General features: G+C 40.9%; 1 protein-coding gene across 1 annotated transcript in view; it reads right to left on the bottom strand.

Annotated features, from left to right (window-relative positions):
* The window catches only part of tll1 (tolloid-like 1), a 63,044-nt gene that overhangs the window by 9,419 nt on the left and 29,621 nt on the right, over positions 1–24,004 (bottom strand). Inside the window, exons 5-20 of the mRNA XM_071505610.1 lie at positions 21,786–21,908; positions 21,463–21,543; positions 20,178–20,351; positions 19,961–20,078; positions 17,732–17,910; positions 17,105–17,210; positions 15,862–15,986; positions 14,163–14,278; positions 13,812–13,914; positions 12,401–12,517; positions 11,633–11,778; positions 10,394–10,589; positions 10,163–10,288; positions 8,561–8,721; positions 8,269–8,449; positions 2,680–2,805 (exon numbers count right to left, since the gene is read on the bottom strand). Coding sequence (XP_071361711.1) covers positions 2,680–2,805; positions 8,269–8,449; positions 8,561–8,721; positions 10,163–10,288; positions 10,394–10,589; positions 11,633–11,778; positions 12,401–12,517; positions 13,812–13,914; positions 14,163–14,278; positions 15,862–15,986; positions 17,105–17,210; positions 17,732–17,910; positions 19,961–20,078; positions 20,178–20,351; positions 21,463–21,543; positions 21,786–21,908 — 2,178 coding nt within the window. The remainder of the gene's footprint in view (positions 1–2,679; positions 2,806–8,268; positions 8,450–8,560; positions 8,722–10,162; positions 10,289–10,393; positions 10,590–11,632; positions 11,779–12,400; positions 12,518–13,811; positions 13,915–14,162; positions 14,279–15,861; positions 15,987–17,104; positions 17,211–17,731; positions 17,911–19,960; positions 20,079–20,177; positions 20,352–21,462; positions 21,544–21,785; positions 21,909–24,004) is intronic.

Genomic DNA, 24,004 nt, shown 5'->3' with positions numbered 1-24,004 from the left:
TAATTACATCACAGTATTAATGATAATTAGGTAAATAATCCAGCACTTTCAAGTTTAACAGATGTGTTCATTTCATGAAAAGAAATAAACTAAATTGCTGAGACTATAAAAAATACTGATTTTAATTTTTCTTGTCTTTCTTTCTGTCTGTCTTTTGCTTTCTATCTTTTCCTCTGCTGGTGTTTCATAGTGTTACACACCTCTTGCAGGTCACATGCAAATACAGTATGAATGTATGAATGTATGTATGTACATTACCAAACGGATACAGGCTGTGTGCTAGGAATATGAATTTACATGACTCTGCAATGTGCGTGCACACACACGCACACGCACGCACACACACACACACACACACACACAGACACACACACACGCACACACACACACACACACACACACACACACACACGCACACACACACACACACACACACACACACAGGAAGACAGCGCTACATGCAAAGCTTTCGAGCTCCCAGATGTTTGAAACATGAATCTTTTTATGGGCAGCGCAGGGAGCCTTTACTGAGGTGTGTATGCGTGTGTTGATGTGGTGTGTGTGTGTACACATTCAAAAGTTCAACTTCAAAGAGCTGAGTATAATATGTCAATTGAACACTTGTGTATAAGCATGTGTGTGCACATGGGACTGTGCTGGTGGCTTTTAATAAATAATGTTTTCTGTCAAACTGAAACCTCTGCCCCATCCCCTGTGTGTCTGTTTCTCACACACAAACACACGTCATAGTAAACACAGCTTTGGTGACTTCAAAGTTGTTTGATTGTCTTTTGAAGCAAGTTCAAGTCAAATCCCAAGTCATGTCACACAAGTTCAGGTTAAGTCTCAAGAAGAGCAGCGATTCCTAACCCCTGTGCTGCAGACCAGTACTGACCTGCATGGACCAGACACAAAGCATTTTCTGCATAGCTGGGAGGAACAATATGACTGAGCAAAAAACTGTATAATAACTTACTTACATCTTCATAAGCTATTTTCAGTGTTGACCTTGAACTTGTGCAATCATTTTGCACTGCATACATCTGCATGTGCTTTGTTGCTATTACTTTTCAATCTGTAATAATGTTGTCAGTCAACATAAATTTTTAAATGGACTGCGGTCCAAGAAAGGTTGGGAACAACTGCTTCAGGGCAAGTTCAAGCAAAGTCTTTCAGAGTAAAGCCCCCTACACGCCGTGTGTTTTGAACTGCCCTGATGAAAGCTGACAGTGGTGAGAGAAACTTGGCTTAACCTTTGGTTGTTAATCAATTCTAAATCAACCTGAGACATGATCGCCACCTGCTGATTTTAGTGTTTTGGTGCCCAAAGTCCAGCTGCAGCAAAATTCTGACAGTGTTAGAAATCTTGAACCAAACCAGAACACAACATAAAATAACTCAAACTTACTTTGCAGAATCTGAATTTTATGCGATTCTCTTCTCTTCTCCCTTGCTGTGATGGGCTTTGATGTGCGGATATGTAATTGTTGGCGGTATGGCATGACATGACATCTGTTTTTTGATATTTACATCTTAGTGCTGCAATTCACCACATTTATGGCACCATTTTACATGCCTCAAAAATGAAACTGCACAGACTGTCACAGATTATGACCATGATTCTTTTTAGACCTGTCTCACAGAGTGACATGCAACGAACTTGTGAGGTTGTTGCTATTGCACAGTCTACAGCCATAGTGAAATGCAACTTAAGTCTTAAGTTTTTCAGAGTATGTCTGAAGATTTTTAGAGAATGTCCAAGTCAAGTATTCTATACTTATACAGTATATAAGTATATATACTTCAAGACAAGTACTCAAGTCTCAAGTTGCTCAGACCAAGTTGCAAATTCTTTAAAGGACCCATGTATATGATTTAGTGCCATCTAGTGCTGAGGTGTCAGATTGCAACCAATAAATACCCCTCTCCTCAGTCCCCTCTTTCCAAGAGTGTAGGAGCACCTGCGTGAAAGACCCTCTCTAGAGCCAGTGTTTGGTTTGTCTGCTCTGGGCTACTGTACAAAGATGGCCATGCAACATGGCGGGCTCCTAGGAAGAGGGCTCGCTCCCTATGTAGCTATGAAGCGCCCATTCAAAGCTAATGAAAACATGAGTGAGTTTCAGGTGCTCATACACTAATGAAAACATACGTTTCCTTAAATCCTACACAGTGGTCCTTTAAGAAAAGTTCAAGTATCAAATGCTGAATATCAAACAGAACACTTTCATTTAAAGCTGCATTGGTTCTTTTACATAATTGACTCCAAGAACTTTCATATAATGTAATCATATGTAAAATTAAATGTGTGTGATCAAGGCCTATTTTCTGGATTTTAATAAGTCAAACCTTGAGACTTGAAAGCAAAAAACTTCAAGACTCAAGTCAAATCAAGTCTGACATGAGACTGACTCCAGCCCACGTCTAAAGCCTCAGGTCTACAGCTCTGCTTGCAGTGTGGAAACATGCGTTTGTAAAAACAACAACCCTTCCCTCAAATGGACAGGGTCAGTCTGTTGTCATGCGGAGTCTGATGTGGGTAGACAGAGTAGGGATTGTATGATGGACGATGACTGTTTTTATGAATGACTGCATGCTTGTGTGGATGTGTAAGGACGTGCATGTGTGCTCCAATGTTTTTATGCCAGTGTGTGTGCGGATGTGAATGTACGTGAAACCCACCTTCCTTACAGTCATGTTTGTTCTCATGCAGTACAAAGCCATGGCGACACTGACAAACGTAAGAGCCCACTGTGTTGATGCACTCGTGCTGGCAGCCGCCGTTGTCCTTGCTGCACTCATCTTTGTCTGTGAGAGATACACATGCAACACATCACTCATGTGGAAACAGCAAAGAGACGGGGTGGAGGGAAGCAAGAGGTCAAGCGGGGGAGAGGAGTGGAAGGATGAGACCTTAAGGACGAGGGGTGGAAGGGTGGGGGGCGTGAGTTGAGAAAGAAAAGATTATGTGTAAGAGAGGGAGGGAGAACCAGCAGGGATAAGGCAGACAGAGAAAAGAGAAGGAAATCAAATCAAGCCAGGAAGGTGAGGTCAGTGAAGAAAAAAGGTGCAGTGCAAATTAGGGAAAGTGACAGAAATGGACGAACAAAAACCAGGAGCATCAGCTGATATGTTCACCCAGAACATTATTCAACTGACAATTTAAACTTTTTACTACAAGGCTGACAGTTAAAGCCTGACAAGATGGCCCAAAAAGCAGGATCATCACAGCTTTAACCACTGTCTGCAGCCCTAATCGTTACCACACTAACATCTAAAGTTTTCTTTAGAAAAGTTAGAGGAAAAAAAGGTCTAATAATAGAAATTAGTGACAAATATTAGCATTAATAGGAAGTGAGAAAAACCACCTCAAAAGACACCTACAAAGAGTTAAGTTCGTTTGTTTGTGTCGGGTTCAGTTGGCATGTAAAACTGTCTTTGTGCTGCTCTTCAGGGTCATGGCTACAGCTGCTGTGTGGTCAAACGTCTCTGACCTTAAAAAGCTGTTTTCAGATCAGCTGTGCTCTCCTCGGGCCAGACCACCACCTCTATATCAGTCTGATGTGTTCAACCGGCCAACTGATGAGTAGCTGACGAGAGCTTCAGTCTGGCTTCACATTTGAATCCCAGAAGCCTTACAGTATGTCATGAATCTGGAAAGATACTGGAGACCTACTTCTGTGTGATTTTTTATGTCCCAACATCGCAGTACATGGTAGGATATGTGGGACATTAAGTTGCCATGGTGACGCCTAAATGTAGACCACAATTTCTCGCTATAAATAAACTGACTAGATTTTGAAGAACTTTGCTCCATAAATTTGCATACTAAAAAAGGAGCAAGTACAATAACTGCTATTTATAATAAGATTGCACTACATGAAATGTAATGATTTTTTTTCCCTTTTTGGTAATTAATAGCTGCTCATACTATACTTTTATAATGGCGGTACAGCAAAGCAGGTAAAGTGCTGTTTGATTTAAATCATGTATTTATGTATATACATTAAATGTAATGTTCTTTGAGGAGATGTTTTGAGAGCTAAGCTAGAGAGAGACCTTCAAAGAATAGTTTTGGTGCATATGCTTATTCACGCTCTTACCAAGAGTTAGCTGTGTTCATACCACTCCCAGGCCTGTCTACTAAATATGATGTTACAGACAGCAGTTAGGTTAGCTTAGCATAAAGATTCAAGCATGGAGAAACAGCTAGCATGGATTTCAGAATGGATTTGTCTCTACTCAATCCCAGGACTCCATGTATCATATCACTGCACAATTCTATCAAACGGAAATACACTACTTGTCTTTTGCATGATTTCATACATATTACCCCAAAATTAAGGCCAATGTTATTATCTTTAGAAACTTTGGGATCTCTACTAAGATTTAAAAGTTTTGTGGATTTGAACAATGTTTGGCAGCAGAGCATGAACATAAAATGACTGATTGATATATGCAGACTTCACACAAAAAAAGAGCCAAGACAACTAAGGTGTTTTCTTGCTCCTCTCTCATTGTCTCTCTCTCATCCTCTAATTTGTGGCTTTTTAACCACATGGCTCCGTCACCAGGATGGCTGGGTGATGACAAAGGCCTATAGTGAGGCTGTTCACAGAACAGAGCGGATCACAGAGCGGAGGTGCCACGTTGACAACGGCGACGGTGTCGGAGACAGACAGAGAGAGCTGGAGATGGACAGAAGACCGCACAGGAAGACTGAAGAGTGTAGGAGACAGAGCAGTGGGTGGGTGTGTGTGTGTGTATGGTGTGTTTGTGACTGTGAGTGAGGGACAGATTCCTATAAAGAGATGTGAGATTAGACACAGACACTGAGTCTCACCTCAACCCAAGAGCTTGTGAATCAAACTAGATCTGCTTTTAATGAAACCACTAAATCCTCTCTCTCTCTCTCTCTCTCTCTCTCTCTCTCCTACTCTGTGTGTGTGTGTGTGTGTGTGTGTGTGTGTGTGTGTGTGTGTGTGTTTGTCTGTGTCTGATGTGGTATTACGGTGCTATTGTGGGCTCAGTCTCACCCTATCACAGGCTAAGAAGCTTTGCGGTTGATGCTACACAGTGGTCATTGTAGCTTTCTTCAGGTCAAGCACACAATGTCCACATGCACACACACATGCACGCATACACACATGCACACTCACATGGATTAGTAGTGTGTGGGAGGTTGAAGGGACCTCCCTAAAGCTGCTGGCTTGTTGCCAACAAAAAGCTATCCCTGGAAGTTTTCTGACAATAGCTGAGCCACTCACACAACAACTTTTAACATATACACACAAACACATCATCTGTGTCTGAGAAAGTCATTTCTATACAACCACACTCCACTGAGCGGTTCAGTGTGTGTTCCAGGTGTTCAGCAGGTAGCTGAATCTCGACAAAACAGTTGAGAGCTCTATTTCCTCTGAAGCAGGAGGAAGTCGCTAAATGTTAAAATGAAGTTGCCTTTTGTAGATGATCAGTTCCAGCAGAGAGAAGCCGCCTTCTTCAAACTGTTATTATCTGATCTCAACATCCAACAAATGCATCCCTTCTACAGCGAGTAGGATAGGATATTTGTTGTGTTTTTACTGGAAAATCACAGCTGTGTCCGAAGTCCATACTACGTACTGATACTGAGTGTATTTTCAGTGTATAGTGTGTTCACACTTGAAAATTAAAAATAAAAAATCAAAGGATATTCATCCTATGATTCACTTGATTTTTGAGGGTGGTGCTAATGGACACTTTTGTCCCATCATGCAATGCACAAAACAAGAGCAGAGCAGCAAAACATTATAAGAAATTGTGGACAGTGGGGACATTCCTGAAACATTTCAGACAATACACAAGACTAGGTCAAAACCTCGTTTATGGCTGGACCGCAAATGAAAACTGTTTTTGAACCTGTAAACAACTGACATCTTCGTGTCCTATTCTCTCCTATTCTCTGTGGACACATAATTCAGCAGAATTCACAATAAAGCTTCTCATTTACATGTTTTTCTGTTTCTGTTGTCAGACAATGGAGCAAGTATTGAATTAAATGTGGCCCATTAAGACTACATGTTAACTTCCCGGCCATTTCAAAGCTGCTGCTCTGCTGCTGCTAAAATACTGATTTCATAACCACAACAGCATCTGACAAAATCACCAGTAGTAGGTTAAAGACAAAGACTGTGCTGTGTTTTTGGTTATAGTCACGTATAAATCGATCACAGAGAAAATTAGAAGCAGCAGAATATCTTTTGTATTTCGTCTCTCACAAAGAGCAAAGCCTCTGTCTGGGATCCATTTTTCCTCAAAAAGTCACTGAGGGCTTTACCTAAACTGCAGAAGGTAACACACTTTTATTAGAGACAGGGCTTTTTTTCTAACTCCCTCTGTCTAATATGTAAATTGGTAATTTAGTAGGAGGCCTTGTTTTGAGTCACCGCCATCTGTTGTGCTGAAGTTACTGCATTAGACGGAAATACAAACTCAATACTTCCTGTAATCAGAAATCCTTTATTTCTTAAAAGGGCTTATTACTGCTGCGCTGCAGTGAGTGTATTGTCTAATTTCCGCTTCCTAGCGTTTCTGTTGTTTACATGCTATTCAGATCTGATAGTTTCTTTAGCTTAGCAGTTACCAATGTTTTTTCTCTCTCCCTCCCACTCTCCTGCTCTCTCTTGTTTGGTGTGTTGGATGTTAAGTCATTCCTCTGCCTTCCATAGTAATGACGATACATGATGATACATGTAATGAAACTGGTTTATTTTATGGAGGTGAAGCTAAGTGAAACTGAAGCACCACTCTGCTTCCCTGTAGCTTCAGAGCATCAAAGAAACCAGAGCTGCTGGGTGACTGCCTGTGACAAAAGGTGTTGCCCTACACCCACAGTTGGCACACATACACGGTCCACTCAGATGGCATTCAGCTGACCAGTGGTGGAAATATGATCACTCAGTCAGTCAGTCAGTCAGGAGCATTTGCGATAGAGGCCTGGGCCTGGGCCTGCTGTTGTTGTCCGGCCAAAAAGAAATCTCTCCAATTCACTTGAAACTTACAGTAAGTATGTAAGTTCATATTTTCATATAAATGTATATGATGTTATGGACAAGAATATGTGCAAAATCATGATGTTCAAAGCAAAGTTCAAACTGTTCCACTCTTATCTATTAAATTAGAGAAAATCTTCATGTGTGTAAAACAAAAACTCTTGATTATAGCTTACACTGAATCATTCATTCAGACAAAAATTTGTAGATCAATAAAATAATACCACTCTATTCTTACAATATGACTCTGCTGAAAGTCAATTAATATTATCATGTATTATTGTCCAGCCCTTGTGGATACAGAGTATTAATAGTAGCCAGTATGGAATTGGGACACAGCACATTTTCCCTCAGGAGGAGAATGGATAAAACAATGATCCACACCATCAAAAAGGATCCATCCATTCCCTCAAATCACATTGTAGACCTGAGCCAATCAGAGATGCCGATTGTGAGGTCATGTTACCTCTGACCTTTGATGAGGTCGCCAGCTTGTTGTTGATACGGCCACGAGCGGGAGAGCGGCCGTGCTTTATGTCCTGGCATGACTCAAACACAAACATACGCTCCTGACACAGGGCCAGTCTGTCTGAAGGAGAGAGGGCAGAGCGCAGGGTGGGTGCAGGAGGCCAGAGAGCCGGCGGAGGCTCAGGAGGCACAGCATGACAGACACACACAGCACATGAAGACAAGCAGAAAAACTGATACTGTATGGACACAGACATATGCACACATATATGGGCACTTTCACAAATGCAAGCAAACATACACAAACAAAATAACATGAAGCAAAGGTGGGTAGACATGACATTTAACATAGGCATCCCTGTGTTCTGCTTATGAATTCTCCCAAAGCCAGTTTTCCTGTAACGCTAAAACAAATCAAACTTAAATAATCGGCCTAATGTCCTATAAGCATTCACTTAAGTTACTGCAAGAATCATTTTCCACCTGTTACAAGCATCTCATATAAGTCCATCCAAAATGTTTTACAGTCCTGGCTTCAAAAAGTTTGTAGTGCGGATGGGAGCAGTTGTGGCCAGCTTGTATTTCTGTCATTAAAATGGTTTCCAACTGTGAAATATCAGTCCATAGAAACATCTCAAAATGCTCCTTTTCTGGTGTCTGTACAAATGCTCACTATGCTCCAAACACATCCTTGTACAGATATGTCTACATTGCCCCCATTCTGACAAAGACATATCCACACATATACACAGTCACACACTTGTCCTACCTGAGAAGAAGTGGGCCTTGAAGCCTTTTTTGGAGACAGTGTTGTCAGACTTGAACTCAATTCTCATGTTGTTGTATTGAGAGGTGATGACCTCAGGGACCTCGGTGCCACAGTATTTCCCATGAAGCTTGGAATCTGATGAGAGGCCACTCCGCACCTCCACGTAGTCGTATTTACACACCTAAACGCACACATACAGCTTCTGTCACACACACCCACAAGGTGGCTGCTAAATTCAGCATCTCTGTTACTCTAATTAATGTAATAAATGCAAACACTTGGAGACACCCACCTCGTTTCCCTCCAGCTCAAAGGCCTCAAACTGCATGGAGATGCGGTACTGAGTGGGAGCGACCACCTGCCACACACAGTTCTTGTTTGGTGGATACTCTTTAGGCCAACCAGGGGTGCTGATGGTCCCATTCAACTTAGAGAGAAGACCACCACACGCCGCTGTAAACACACAGATACAAACCATTCACAAACAGCTTGGAAGAAGGTGGAACTGAAACCGAGTGCTGTTTGGGCTTTAATGGTTCTCAGGTTCCCCTGCTTCATTGGTTGTATTTCTCTGTTTTTTGCATTTTTCCTTTATTTGAGAGAGATAAATAGGAAATGTGGGGAGAGACAGTAATATGATATTCAACATACAGTGGGTCCCCATATGTCAACTCCCTTTCTCCTCATTTTCTGTTGCTTCTATAATATCAACCACCAAGAAATACAGAAATATTATGTGTTTACCTGTTTTATCAGCCAGAAAGGAAGAAAGCAAAAAAAAAAAAAAATTGCTATATCAAAGTAAACTACATCTTCAAAAGTTGACTTCATATAAAGGCGCAGGACTCCCCTGCTAATGCCACAGCCCACAGTGCAGGAGCAGGCGGTTGTTCCCATTTTTAACCAGTTTTGGCTTCAGATTCACTAGTTTTCATAATTGTGAATTATTCCATTTGTGGCTGCACAAAATCCAGCCCTTCACGTCCACAATTTTTCCAACACAGCTGTGAGCCATCATGGTTGAGCGGCTGGCTTTGCGCACTGGGGTTGCGATTTTACTGCCACAGCTGTGTGCAGTGTTAATTTTGGTCAGGAGGGTGATATTTCTGATACAGTTAAGGCTGGAATGTGAAAAGCCTCTGCTTCTACCAATCCCAGTGGGAATATTTTTTCCCAGAGGCCCCAGGGTCAGCTAAAAGGAAATGTGTATGGAAAGTCATTGCTACTCATGTTTGTTAATTTCAACAGGAAATGGGCAACGTTACTCACAAAACACCTGTTTGCTTTACCAGAGGGTCTGCTCACACCACAACACATTTCCTGACTTCGCCCAGTTATTTCTCCTGACCCTGTTCTCACCACCAGGCTAAGTGTCAGACAGCTAGCTACCTAAAGTGTATATGAACAAAAAATGTTTTTTGTTTTATAGTGTTTTTGGATAATCCACTTTCTATAGCATTTTCCCACGCTTTACTTTACTGGGGATGCCAATGTAACTGCTGCTCTTCAGAGAAATACAGCGAAAACCTCAATTCGGGTATTTCACTAGCAGAGCTTTTTCTCTCTCTGCCTCAGAAGTGGTTTGTTCAGTTGTTTCAGTATGTGGGTCATTACGGGTAGTTAATCTATTTCGTGGGATTAAAGGACATTCACAGCATTTGTGGCACTGGAACAACGAGGCATGTGGCTTTGTGTCAGAAAGATGTTTTTTCCTGTTGATGGAGGCTGTTCGGATGTTTTTTTTTCTGATGAGTTAGACTCATATCCTACAGAAATACACAAAGGAATGCACGTGCAATCATGATTTTAGCATACCACACACACACACACACACACACACACACACACACACACACACACACACACACATATTAACACACACACACACTGTTACCTTCACAGCTCTTCTTGTCAGGAGCTAGTTCATAGCCAGGGTCACAGGCACACTTGAAGCTGCCGAGAGTGTTTACACACCTCTGTTCACATCCACCATTGTCTGGCTTGGCACACTCATCCTCCTCTGAAAAACACACACGTCAGAGCACATTTTCACGCACATAAAGAATGCTTTGGTCCACAAGCCATGTGAGAAAACACAACCACACTATTATACATACACACACACCTTTGAAAAAGTTAGCAGCAAAGCCGGCCTTGTTCACCGTCCCATCTGAGACAAACTTCATCCAGAGCGTGTGTGACGTGGAGCGCACATCCTCAGGTTTGTCGTAGCCACAGAAGCGACCAATCAGCGGGCTAGTCTCCAGAGGGCCATCCCGAACCTCCAGGTAGTCATACGCACAGCTGTCGTGCCTCTCGATCTACAAAAGCATTCATGTAGGTAAACACAAAGATACAAAACACTGCTGTGAATATCAGTGTGCTCACTGACACATCACTGTCACACTCAAATATCTCTGTGACAGTGACATGTTTAGTGTTATATGTAGCACAAAGTTTCTTCCTGCTTCAGGTATTTAAGGATTGTTATCGTTAAATTATCAAGGCAACTGCAAAACCTTTAAAATGAGAATTTTATCTTTGAATGCAGCTTTTCTCATCTGAGTCCTAGAGGGTAAAGAATATAAGGCACCTGATCACACAGGATGTAAATAACAGCATAATTTTGCCATATTATGTAAACAACTTATTTGAAGCAAAACTACAGATTGAGGTAATCTACAGAAAAGATGGACAGTAGCTACTCATGGTCACAGTTGAACAAAGAAGTCAGTTCAGAAAATCTAATAGGAATTTACAATGGTCAGATTGGGTAATAATTTCTGTTTCTTTTACAAATAAATTTCATAAAAGTCCAATTTATGATTGTATTATTATGTTATGTGTGATGTGTTATGTTAAAACATGATCACACACCAAGAACAATATCGGATATGTTGTTAATGCTCAGCTGCAACTGAATCATAAAAAGACTTAAATTCAGTGTATCATAGAATAGAATAGAATAGAATAGAATAGAATAGAATAGAATAGAATAGAAAGTGACTCGTGCAAGAGGTTGAGCTTAGCTGCAGTGAAAAGGTGAACTTTGACCTTTCATAAATGGGTACAGATTGAGTCATTTAGCACGCTGACATTTTTATAGCGTAACAACTACAAAACTACTCTTCAACTGTCTGCTCTGTGTCTCTATACACTCTCTCTATCACACACACACACACACACACACAGGCACCACCACCTTTATTAACTTCCTAGCAGTTATACGAGCGTGAAATTTGACCCAGACATTCCTAAGCACACATACATACACATGGGGGGAGACAGACAGAGCGAGAGAGAAACACACAGACAAACATGAGCGCATACACACACACAAACACACACACAGAGAATGAGTCACCTCAAAGGCCTGGAAGCTGAGCCCAACGTTGTAGCCTTCAGACACTGTGATCCTCCACACACACTCTTTGGAGGGTCTGTAGTCATCAGGGTAGTTGGGAGACTGAATCTGTCCAGAGTCCTTGGTGATCTCTCCCCCACAGATCGCTGCACAGGAGAGACAGACAGACAGACAGAGATACAGAGAGACAGAGAGGGATACAGACAGAGACAGAAAGAGAGACAGAGATACAGAGAGACAGACAGAGAGAGAGAGAGACAGACAGAGAGAGAGAGAGAGATACAGACAGAGACAGAAAGAGAGACAGAAATACAGAGAGACAGACAGAGAGAGAGAGAGACAGACAGACAGAAATACAGAGAGACAGAGAGAGATACAGACAGAGAGACAGAGAGAGATACAGACAGAGACAGAAAGAGAGACAGAGATACAGAGAGACAGACAGACAGACAGAGAGAGATACAGACAGAGAGAGAGAGAGAGACAGACAGACAGAGAGAGAGAGAGATACAGAGAAAGAAGGAGAGAGAGAGGTACAGGATGAGTTACCCTTCACTGCACTGACCCAAAACACCTGAAACACATTCTGTGTACACTCTGAATAATGAAAGCCCCAAGAAAACGTCACACAAAAGTCACAAAGTCATAAGTTGAGCCTGTCCTTGTTTTATCATAGGCAGTGGGTTTGCAGTCTGTGGATTCCCATACTGTATATCTATGTATTTACTTCTTCATTCACTTGTTTGATTAATTGATCAAAGGAATTACCTTCATATATGGCAGCAAATCCCTTTCCCACCCAGTTGCTGCTGCTGCGGAACTCAATCCACATTCTGCTATCAGTGGAAATCAAGACGTCAGGAACTTTATCTCCACAAAACCGGCCTGTAAAACGCACACATACACACAGACACACAGACACACACATTAACCTTGTGAGGGCCATAATGTAGATTGTGACGTTCAATGAAAATTTAGGCAAAATATTATTAAAGCTCAAAAGCTTTAAGCCACATTCAGACTCACAAGACCACTGTATCAAAAAATGCAGCAGTCTCATTTGTGTCAAATGGACTGATGCACTTTCACAACTGAATAGGTGGAACAGAGTTAAACCTGGCTCTGCAACACATAGCAACACGGATGATAAAATACATAAATGCACTTGTGTCAGGTAGAATAGCTTCCAGCATGGGCAGTGTGGCATTTTGCTAATTCTGCTGTTCACTTGGCAAGTGTCAAGACTAGGAAGAAAATTACTGACACTGCAGTAACTTTCAAGAATTGTGAAATTCTGCCTAAAAGCCACATAAACAGCTGTGGAGCATCTGGGCATCTGATCAGCCCATGATTTCAACTCAATTATTTTCCTCTAAAGAGCTGTGAATCATAAAGTTGACCATAGTGGAAAGTAACACTTAAGTTGCCTTTAATTTATACTCAAATACACTATTTACAGTCTACATTACATTTGCTTTAAATTAAACAAGTTATGTAGTTAAGGGTGTCCAGAGAGAGTGGTGGGTCGGGAAGAGAAATTGAGAAATCTTCCTGTCACAAAGCTAAAAGGGGTGACATTTTGAGGATAAATGTTTTGGGGGTTTTTTTACAAGAAAGCAATGCAAAGAAGGTTTAATCCAATAAGAAAAAACTAATGAGCACTATTTTTAAAGTCTGTCTTAACAGCTACTCCCATATCAACAATTAAATGGCTTTTTCTTCCAGTAATCAGTTGTTCCGTTGATACTCCCCATTCAACAATCTATTTCTCAAGCCCTTCCCATGTTAACAGTAAGGGCCAAAATCCACAGTCTTTGCTCTGTGCAAAATGTGTTGAACTAGTTAGATAAGTCAAGTAAGTGTCTTCTAAAGTTGTTGTCCATTTGATTCCTCTACTGCAGCTCAACTGGGAGACACAGCTGAGGGATACATAATGAAATCATTTTACACTAAGTAGACTGCAGCATATTCACCTGGTTTGACTAACTCAGACTGCCGAAGTCTCATTTTAACTTCAGATAAACTTGAAGCAATATCTGAGGGACATTTGAATTAGAACAAGAAAAAGCTGTTTCATTGTTCATATGAGGATATCATTGTGAGGATATCCTTTAAGCGTAGCCAGTGTCCGTCTGGGGCCCCCTCCTTCAGCTCACCCCTGACCGTCTCTTGATCTTACCGAGCAGTGGAGCTTTCCTCCAGTATCCATCCCGAACCTCAATGTAGTCATACCAGCACAGACTGCTCTTATACAGATCCATGGTGGTGAAGTTGAGAACAATCTGGAAGAGTACAAGAAGAAAAAAACACACATACATATTTAATACATTTAATCCAAATCTATGCACATCAGAGCCCGGATGATGGAAATCAGACCAGAGGAAGAGGGTGGTACCTGTAGTGTTGGGACTTAATCAATATACAGTCGTTCTGTCAGCAGTCTCTTATTGTTACTGGCTATGCATGCACATTCACTGCACTGCAGGGTGCTACTGTGTGTGTGTGTGTGTGTGTGTGTGTGTGTGTGTACCTTCTCTCCGGGTGTAACAGATATTCTCCAGACACAGTGTGTGTATGAAGGGTATCCGTTGGGGTAACCAGGAGACGAGAAGTTGCCCGTTGACTCTTGGAGCGTCTCTCCACATGCTGCAAGACACAGACACAAACAGACACACACAGACACAGACACACAGACATACAAACACACAGATGGAGTTACACTTTTGTGGTAAGTCCTGCTGTTGAGCATAATCCTTTCAACTGTGTACTGATGACTTAAGATTGGTATGTTACTAAAGATCACATGGCTCCCACATCTATTATTATTGTCAATCTGCACAAAATTATTATTATTTTTTTTACTGCCAATTTACTAGAATAAACATCCTTCTGACTATTTTGTCAAAACAACAGCCTCATACACTCTTTTGTGCCAATGTTTATGTCTACATTATACCATCTGTCCATATGGAAACTGTTAGAAATGTATTTCTGAGTCAGAAAACAGTAAATGAATTAAAATTACCCTCCCAAACAAACTCATGTTTCATGTTGTCTTTGGCGTCTTTCAGTTTTGCATGTAGGAGGCTACAGTATGCGTGTTTGTAGTCCTGTGTGTATCAGTATACTTGTGAGGTCCAACCACAGTCATTGAGTGCTGTCACCATTTAGCGGCATTAAGCATACCCCAGTTGAGTCATTTACTGTAAGTGAACAAGAGTGATGTGCTTTTTATTCACCACAATGAAGACAACAAAAAAAAAACACAGATAAAACGGATACAGCTGGATGGGTATTTGTGGAAAAATATCAGACAATATTGTTCTCTTTATGCTTCATTTTGTGTTTAACGCCATCGCTCCCTCTCAAAAGGAGGTTAGCCAAATGTGCCCCTCCTATCCCATCATGCATGCTGTTTTCCCCCACAATGCCCTGGGGCTCTGTTCATCTGTCAGTGAATATGGTATCCCTCAAATATGACCTTATAAGGTTGAAGTTGCGTCTACTTCCAGCTGGGACACACTAACACAGTCTTGCTCTCTCTCCAGTATCAAAATGGATTTAGTATAATCACATATGTATTGTAAAATAATTGTTTGTATTTGTCTGTTTATATATACCATGTTTTAATTTCTAATTCTTGCATATTTTCAGATAAATGGTTATTTTAACAGAACAAAATTAGCCAGAATATATAAATATAAACACAAAAACACTAAGAAGCAGAGACGTGTGAATTGAAGTGGACCAGAGTGTTATTTAATCTGTTTGAACAGTACATCATACAAACATGATGACCTAGAGTCTAAACTCATCTTGAGGATGTAACTGTATGTGTGTGGGCCAAAGAGGGACGGCAGCCTTCGTGGTCATAAAATCTTTGCGACATTAACTGCACAGCTCGGTTTGAGAGCAGATCCAGATAACGTCAGAGCGACTCACTAGGGACCTGAGGGACGCCAGCACAGCAGGGGTGTGTGCAAGAACTGATGGGAAGAGCATGTGTTTGTGAGATGTGTCTGAGACCCGAAAACAGAGAAGGTATCGTCACATGGAAAAACAAATTACTCAACTTCTCCTCTGTGCCTTGGAGAGTGAAGGGGCAGGCCAATTTTACGCCAAAGATATGAGAAGATAAACAGGGGTCATCTTTGTTTCTCAGCTATGACGACAGCACACACTAAAACACCCACATACATATTGTGGCCTCATAGTAAATATATCAGTACCTGGACATCTATACAGCTTCCTTGCCTGTGCAATGTCTCCTTTACTGAGCCTGGTCCGCTGGCCGATAGCAGGCCGGACCCCATTTTCATCTCTGGATGGAAGGATGGTGTCCAGAAACATCCCCCTGCAGAGAGCAAAAGAAAGATTGCATGAACACATCCTTCTCTGATTTCAGGGAAATTAAATATGACATTACAACACATTAATTTATCTAAAAAACAATATCATTTGATACACTCTAAGATCAAACTCTAATTCTGAAAAACAGTGACCTCCACGCAAATACAATTTTCCTGACCAATGTTGTGTTTTCATCTTATGTGAGTAAGGGCTGAGTGGGGAATGGGAGAGGTTCTGAGAGAAGATATGGCAGAAATTAAAAAGCATCCTCACATGAAAAGCATGTAAAGAAAACCCATGACACACTGCCAAATCAAACCTGGCTTATATGGGGAAAAGAATAGGAAGGAATTTCATGATACTGAAAACTTTCCATCAGTTTTTATAGCTAGAAAAGTCCCCTTAAGCACAATCTGATTAGAGCTAAGATGCACTACCATACTGGTTTCTAACTTGAGAGCTGAAATGCCCAAAGGGGTCGCAGGATAAATCCAGCTGGTGATGTGAAAAAGGAAGGAACAACTTTTTGCTGCACAAAATTGTTTTATTTAGACTTTTCTCTAACATTTACCTTTTTTTGTGAACAACTGCAAATTTTCAGGTTGGTAATTTTCTACAGGTTGCTAAGTTAAAGATAAAAATCAAGGATTGGAAGCTTAAAAGGTTGGTATACCTACTTTAATGTTATAACCAGTTTCCTGAGTTAAACATTAGCTTAGCATCTTGTGTTATTTGTACACCTCTGAACTGTAATTAATAATATTATATCTGTCAAACTATGTCACATTTATTACTTTGTCTTGGCAGCAATAACACCATGTTATTGTTTGTTTTGTTATTTTGTGTTGTTCATGCACAGCTCAACAACGATGATTTACAGAGATGACGACAGTTAATGATAAAAATGTTGATGATGGTCAGGAGTAGCTCAAACGATCTGTTTCGCCCAACAACAATGAACCACGTAGAGAAACGTTCAAAAAATCATCAGGGTCACTTTTTCCCAAAATACAGAGCAGACATGTTGAGAAAGTTGAGAAAAATCTGTTTTGGCAGATCACGGGTCTGACCTGTTTTGTATATTCAAACCAAGTCAACAGATGAGATTTTGCTGCTGGTTACCGTGAGAAGGTGTTCCTGGCGTAGTGCATGATGCTATCAAAATCATATGGCTCCCCAAGAGAGTTGACCTCCCCTGGCTCCATCTTGAGGAAGTTATACTCCTGGCCTGGGAACCACACAAATGCACACACACACACGCAAGACAGCAGCATGAGAAAGTTCAGTTTTTATCATATATTAAGAGTCTAATCATTTAGTGTCACTATAAACACACACACAAATACATTCTTTATCCAACACTGGTTCATACAAAACATAATGTAAAGGACTGAGTCTGAATAGATAAGACATTTTAAGGGCATGTCTTGAGGGTGTAGTTGAGAGATGAGTTTCTAAATAAAAACTTGGGTCAGGTCTGATACGCTGCTACGTCATTTGGTTTAATATCTGTCAGGTGCTGAATGCCTTGTGGTACAGCAGAGTGTGTGGGAGGCACTCTGGGGGTCTAGGTGACTTCACAGTCATTAAAAGCCTCATTCACACTCACACAGAGTCGGACACGAGTGTGAAAATGAAAAGGTACACACACACTGTTCGTTTGTGTTCTTACTCGTCTCCAGATAAAGACAACGCTGAGTGATTCAAGCCGAAAACCAGGTGCATCTTGGGTAACAAGTCCCGTCTCACCTGGTTGGATGTTATCCCGGATGATGGTCACATGATCGTCACGATCAGGCCGTGTGTGCTCATGCCAGAAGCCAATGACGTGGCCCAGTTCGTGCACAACGATGCCAAACTTGTCACAATTCTTGCCGATGGAGATAGCCTGGGGCCCGTTGCCACGACGACCCACATAGGAACAACACCTAATAAGGATTAGTAGGAAGTTGATAGCAGGGAGATAGGCAGATGACATTTACTACAGATTTGGCAGTGGAAAACGCATTAGCAGTGTTGTATTCACACACACACACACACACACACTTAGACAAAAACACAAAGTCTTTTCAGGATTTCCTGCCACGTACTACATCCACCAGAGGAAAAGCGGCAGGATTTGTTTACATACAACGTTCCAATAACGCTGCAGTTTCATAACCCAAAGTGAATAAGCTGTGAGAATTCACATATCGCTGCTCACAGAACACACAAAGCACACACACACATTCATTCTCTTTTTCTGGTTAGCCGCGACATCCGTGCCAGGCTAACAAATCTGATTAAAGTTATCCAGAGAGCTGATTGCAGGGTAAGGATCAGGAGTCACTGGAGTAGATAGAGTCTTTTCTTGCAGCATTTGCAGTGCCTGTATCAGTACAACTACTTCACACACACACACACACACACACACACACACACACACACACACAAAACAGGTGCCACAAATATATTATGTCTGCATTTACACCAGCAGTACTTTGCTTTTCTGTCTCTTTTTCTGTCTCTCTCTGCCACACACATCACCAATCCAAACTGCAGGGTATTTATACATCAGATTAAAGTGTCTAATCTCTGATGCAGCCAGCCTATCACAGGACATGAGACAAGAGACATCATCAGTTAACACGCAGATCAGTAGCTCATCTAAATGCCTGTAGGTATCTACATTTAAAAATCAAATCAAATTACTAAATCAACTTCTTCAGCTGCAACATTATGAAATGATATTGCGTAACTGTGTGTTAAACTGAAAGACAGAGGTATGCACATACAAGGAAACTACTCAACGGGAAACAGGAAATATAAAAGGCAAAAAATAGTTGTAGATTGCATGTTACAATCATTTTCTAATCACAGCTGCAGTGTGATGTTTTGATTGTTACAGATCTTTGTCAGGTGCCAAATGTTATTATGGAAGAAAATATATTGTGTGCAGATTGGAGACAGGAGAGGTTTTCCATCAAATATGTCAGTCTAGATTACAGGAAAGTGTGTGGTAAAAGACATATGATGTAACAATGCCGGCACAAGAAAAATGACTGACTGTATTTGAATATTATGTGTGAAACAACTTCAGCATTGAAACAATCAAACACTGAATATTTGATCTTATCAAGTGGTGTGGAAGTTTTAACTTGAAAGTTACCTAAGAGGAAACTGAGAGGAGATGAGTCAGATTTTTTAAATATACTCGGAGTGCAACAAATTATCATTTTCATTAACAGTTTATCTGTTTCTTTTTTTCATTTTTTGTTTTATATACTCTGCTGTGCATCACACCTAGATTGTTTTTATGACAGTGCATTAGTCAACCAGATGATAAGAGTCTAATCTATAAATACATATATTAGATGCTCATATTCTTATAACTCTCCATACAACTTTCAGTCTGGAAATGTTGTGCATAGTATTAAAACAACAGCAGTTTTATAATTTTAACACTCAAAAAAAGCAGAAAAATCCTCATGTTTTTAGAAGCTTGAACCAGTTCAGAATTTTTGCTTGATAAATAGTTATCAAATAAAAATAGCTGTTGTTGATCAACTTATTATTTGAGATGCTAATAGTGGAAAGTCACAGATGTAGTGTAGCTATCCTACTCTTTCAACCATCTGCACAACAATGTCTTAGAGCAATAAAGCCAAATGTTCTGATCTCAGCCACTCTGAAACTTACAACTTACAACCAGTGAAGTGCCACCACTGTACAAACACACTCTGACCCCACCATGCTGCCACTCAACAGAACAATGCACTTCTGCAGAGTATGAACAAAAAAACTGCATGAACATACAAACACTTAAACTGAGCAGTGTGATTGGTGGGATGGGGAAACAGGAGGAGGACAGGAAGGAAAGTGGAGCCATTGTTGAGTGACCATATCGTCTCTCGCTGTGACAAGGTCACTACCGAACTCTAGGTACACACACAATCACAAAGACAATCACACATGTACAAAGAGATCTTCCAAACTCACCCGCAGGGTCTGTAGGTGAACACTATGTAGCTTTCCTCGTCTGTCTTCTCAATGAAAGTTACGCACGTCTGTTTCTCCCAGTGACGCATGGCCTGCTTAAACATGGCCCTCTGACTACCTGAAACACACACATTTTACATCCTACTTTTACACAATCGCAGTCGGTGTGTATTTTACTGCTGAGCAGTACAGGCAACGGTCCAGCGGAGTTGCTTACCAGTGAAGTTTCCTCCTATGACGTAGGGAATGACTCCTCCAGGCCATATCCTCTCAGCTCGGGATGTGGCTGCTCGAGGAATACGGCTCTTCGTGACGCTCCCAGCCCTTCCACCTTTCCCAGTTTGGCTCTTGGGACTGGCAGCTCCCTGGCTGACGTTCTTGGGGAGATAGTCTGGCAGAGAGGGGGAAGTACATGTGTTGAAGCAGAATAAATTGCTGGGTTATCATAATAAATATCAGTTCATAAATGTGCTTCTATATTATTTGACTACACCATTTCTTATTATATGTGACCTTTCAGAGTTTGTTCTTAGTTCAGAGAGTAATAAAACTCAAACAGAAATAGCTCTGCCGGTTGTTTAACCAAACATTTAATCTAAAGAAGGTTATTATCTTTACTGCATGAGCTGAGTTGCTTCAGTAGAGTAAAGGATTCTGTCTCGACCTCATCTACTTGTTAAGTGTGTGGAGAATGGAACAAATCTTGAATTTTCCAGCAACACTTGTAGTATTGAGAATAAGTTTACAATAAAAACCAACATCTTTCAGCCTGTGGCCTTTATTGGGGTCTGGTTGTACTTCAGATGTGTCTGATTTCCTCATCATCAAAATCACAGACAAGTACAGAATTAATTAGTTAAGCCTAAAAGGACCAGTGGTTTGCATGATTTAGGCTGTATTCACATTATAATGAAAAAACAAGGCTCTTGAGCTGTTATGATTGAGTCTGTGAGGGTTTGTTAATAGCAAGTCAAGATTTGCAAATAGAGTATTTACAGTTATTTTCCATATAAGTTTAGACAGAGCCAAAATGTCTATTTGCAAGTCGTTGCAGCAACAGCGGTTAGATCACCATAAGGACTCAAAATGGAACATTTGGTAACTTAAGTTTGGTTTCAAAACATTGTGCTCTGTCTTTAATTGCAGCTGAAAAGCACAAAGAGAAAAACTTGCTTGAGATTATCGTATATCACAGTGAAAATGTCATCACTGCTGTCATCAGTGTTTTCCTGCCTAGTTGGTAACTGAAGTCCAATTTAAAAAGAAATTCCTCAGAAAAGCTTTTTTTTATATATATATACTATTCTGACATGAATGGATACCAGTGGCCTCCCAGAAGGTTTCAGATGCCATTATGGTATGTTTCGGAAGTTTTGTGCAGTAATGTAAAACATAGTATTGGTGGTTAATTAGCTAAAACATGCAAAACCACCAGTGACGTCCTTTCAATAGTGTTTTTGGTAACACAAATTAAAGCACGTAGTGACATTCAGGTTCCTTACCGAAGCCAAATCTACGTATTCTTTCCAGCAGCAGGTATAACGAACCTCTCTTCTTTGCAACTTCATGTTCCTCCAGGCCACCTGACACACACACACACACACACACACACACACACACACACACACAAGAGCCAAGAGTCAAAACACAAACAATGTATAATAATAAATGCTCATATCCTCTGGTGGCCCGCTGTCTACTTCCTTCCTGTTCAAATGTGCTTTACTCTGCAGCTGATGTTGTAATTGGAGAGTTTCAGAGGAAACGTGACAGAGCGCATTACACAGTGATAACAGAGTGAGAGTGAGATGTTGAATCCACTCACCAGATGTGTGCCCCTGTCGGGAGTGTGTGTGCATGTGTGTGTGCTGTGTGAGGTCTATCGTCCTGTCAATCTGGAACATTCGCAGGTCCTCCTCGTCTAAAGCGATGTCGCCCCAGAATACAGCTGGAAATAAGAAAAAAAACATCACAGTTAGCAAATAATAATGAGAAATTTTGATATAGAACTTGGTTTCTATAGAACAAGTTTTCTTCTCTGTAATTTAACCAGGTGCAAGGCCAATTAGAGCCTTAGAAGGTAACAATGGTAGATTAAATGTGCTGGTCTTTCTCTGCCATGCTTACAATCCAAGCAACAGAGTTTTGAACAAGCTGTAGACATGACCGGGCTTTACATTAGTCAAGACGTGAAGTGATGAGTGCATGAATGACAGGTTAGTCTGTGGATTTTTATCACAGGTGTGCACTCTTTATGCTGTAAACCCAAGTCCTTCAACCAAACCTGCATCAAATCTTGGGTCCTGACTTCATGTTCCATTGTTTTGTTTTGTTTTTTCCATTACAAGTCTGTGCAATCAAAAAAGGAATGTTCTTAATCCAACAGAAACAATGAGAAGTCTGATATTCTGCTTGTTTATTTAATGTTCTTTGCATGTGATTTGTTTAATTATGTGTGTTACTATTTTGAGTATTGAGCTGAGTGAAACGTCCCCGATTATTACATAAAGGTTTAAAAATGGTCTCTCTTATTTATCAGATGTCACCACAACTACAGCATGCTCTGCGTCTTGTTTCTTCAAGGCTGTTAAGGTTTGGATTTATTTCCTCTTAAGTTCAGCTCAAGTGCAAACTCTTTGACCCTCTAAGTATACAATGTGTACTTGTACACTGGATAGAGGAGTACTGAAGATGTCACACAAGTGCAGTCATGGTGCAGTTCAAATACCAGGAAGTGGTGTTTTTCTTTATCTTTAGTGCTGAAGTCGCCATGTTAACTGAATCCTCTGGTTATTGATATAACATTACTATCATACTTCAGCACAGAATCACTGCAGTTTCAAAACTCCACCCAAAGATGCAGAAACTCATGTTTAATATCAACAGGACAGAGCTCAGGACAGCTTTGTTTCCCTCCTTCTCCTTCTCCCTCCTCTCCCCCTGATCCACACACACAAACACACACACACAGACACACACAGAGTCACCAGCCCCCGGTGGTCTTACAATGGTCCGATATCAGGCTATGTGTAAGCCTCTTGGCAAGTGACACTCCCACCGCTTAACCCTCCACTCCTGACTTCGCCTCCTCCCTCCCTCCCTCCCTGCCTGCCTATTTGTACCACTCCAGTCTCTCCCCCTCATCCTCCCATCTTTCCTCTTTCCATACAATCTGGCTAAAGGTTTCCACACACTGTCTACAACCATTAATGTACACACTGCAGCGTTCTGACCCTTGCAAGAGCTACAGCACCATTGCACTCTGACACACTGGATTGAATAGTGGACCTCACCCCCACCTCTGAAATTGGGGACAATGATCCAACCTATCCTGGCACCTCTGGGAGCAGAGGTTTTCCGTTCCATGTATTGTGATTTAGCCCAGAGCTAAGAATTGGTTGGTGTAAGTTAATTTTTTTAATGTTAATGTCTCCTGGAAGGTAATAAAATTAGTTTCTTAGCACAGCAGAACCCTGGCATCAAAGAGACATTAAAAACGAGCTTTCTTCAAAACTGAGAGCAAAAAAACTGTTACTCTTTATTTCATGAATGAAACAGTAATTGTGACATATGCAAACACCCCCTTTTCTTTTTCTCTTACTGTAGATCCTCAATATCTGTGCTTCTCAAACTAAAGAACTGGCGTGCTCAATTCAAGTAACCTCAGAGTATGCTGCCAGTCCAATAGGCAAAAAAAAAAAGTTGTCATCACTCGCAGATAAGATACGTTTCAGCTCTAGGGTTTCTTCAAAAGCCTAGTGAAAGGAAGCCTTGAGCTGAAATACTTGTTTCTTTCCGCTGCTGTGCATTAGCCTATTAAAAGTATCATATACTTATCTACAAGTGCTGACAACCTTTTTTTGCAATAGTTTTAGGCTGTCTTGCACACATACTATGTTTAAGATTGAGCTACATAGTTGACATAGACTGTGAACGTTGTTCCAAAAGTCTCAGCTTGTGTTTGTTGAAGTAATTCATGGTGGATTTTGAGGTTTGCTTTGGATCATTGTCCTGTTGTAGAAACCAGCCTCTTTTCAGTTTTAC

This window comes from Trachinotus anak, unplaced genomic scaffold (assembly GCF_046630095.1).
Source record: "Trachinotus anak isolate AG129_WGS33_773 ecotype Australia unplaced genomic scaffold, CSIRO_AGI_Tana_v1 ptg000019l, whole genome shotgun sequence".
NCBI lineage: Eukaryota > Metazoa > Chordata > Actinopteri > Carangiformes > Carangidae > Trachinotus > Trachinotus anak.
This window is presented reverse-complemented; position numbering and strand designations above follow the sequence as displayed.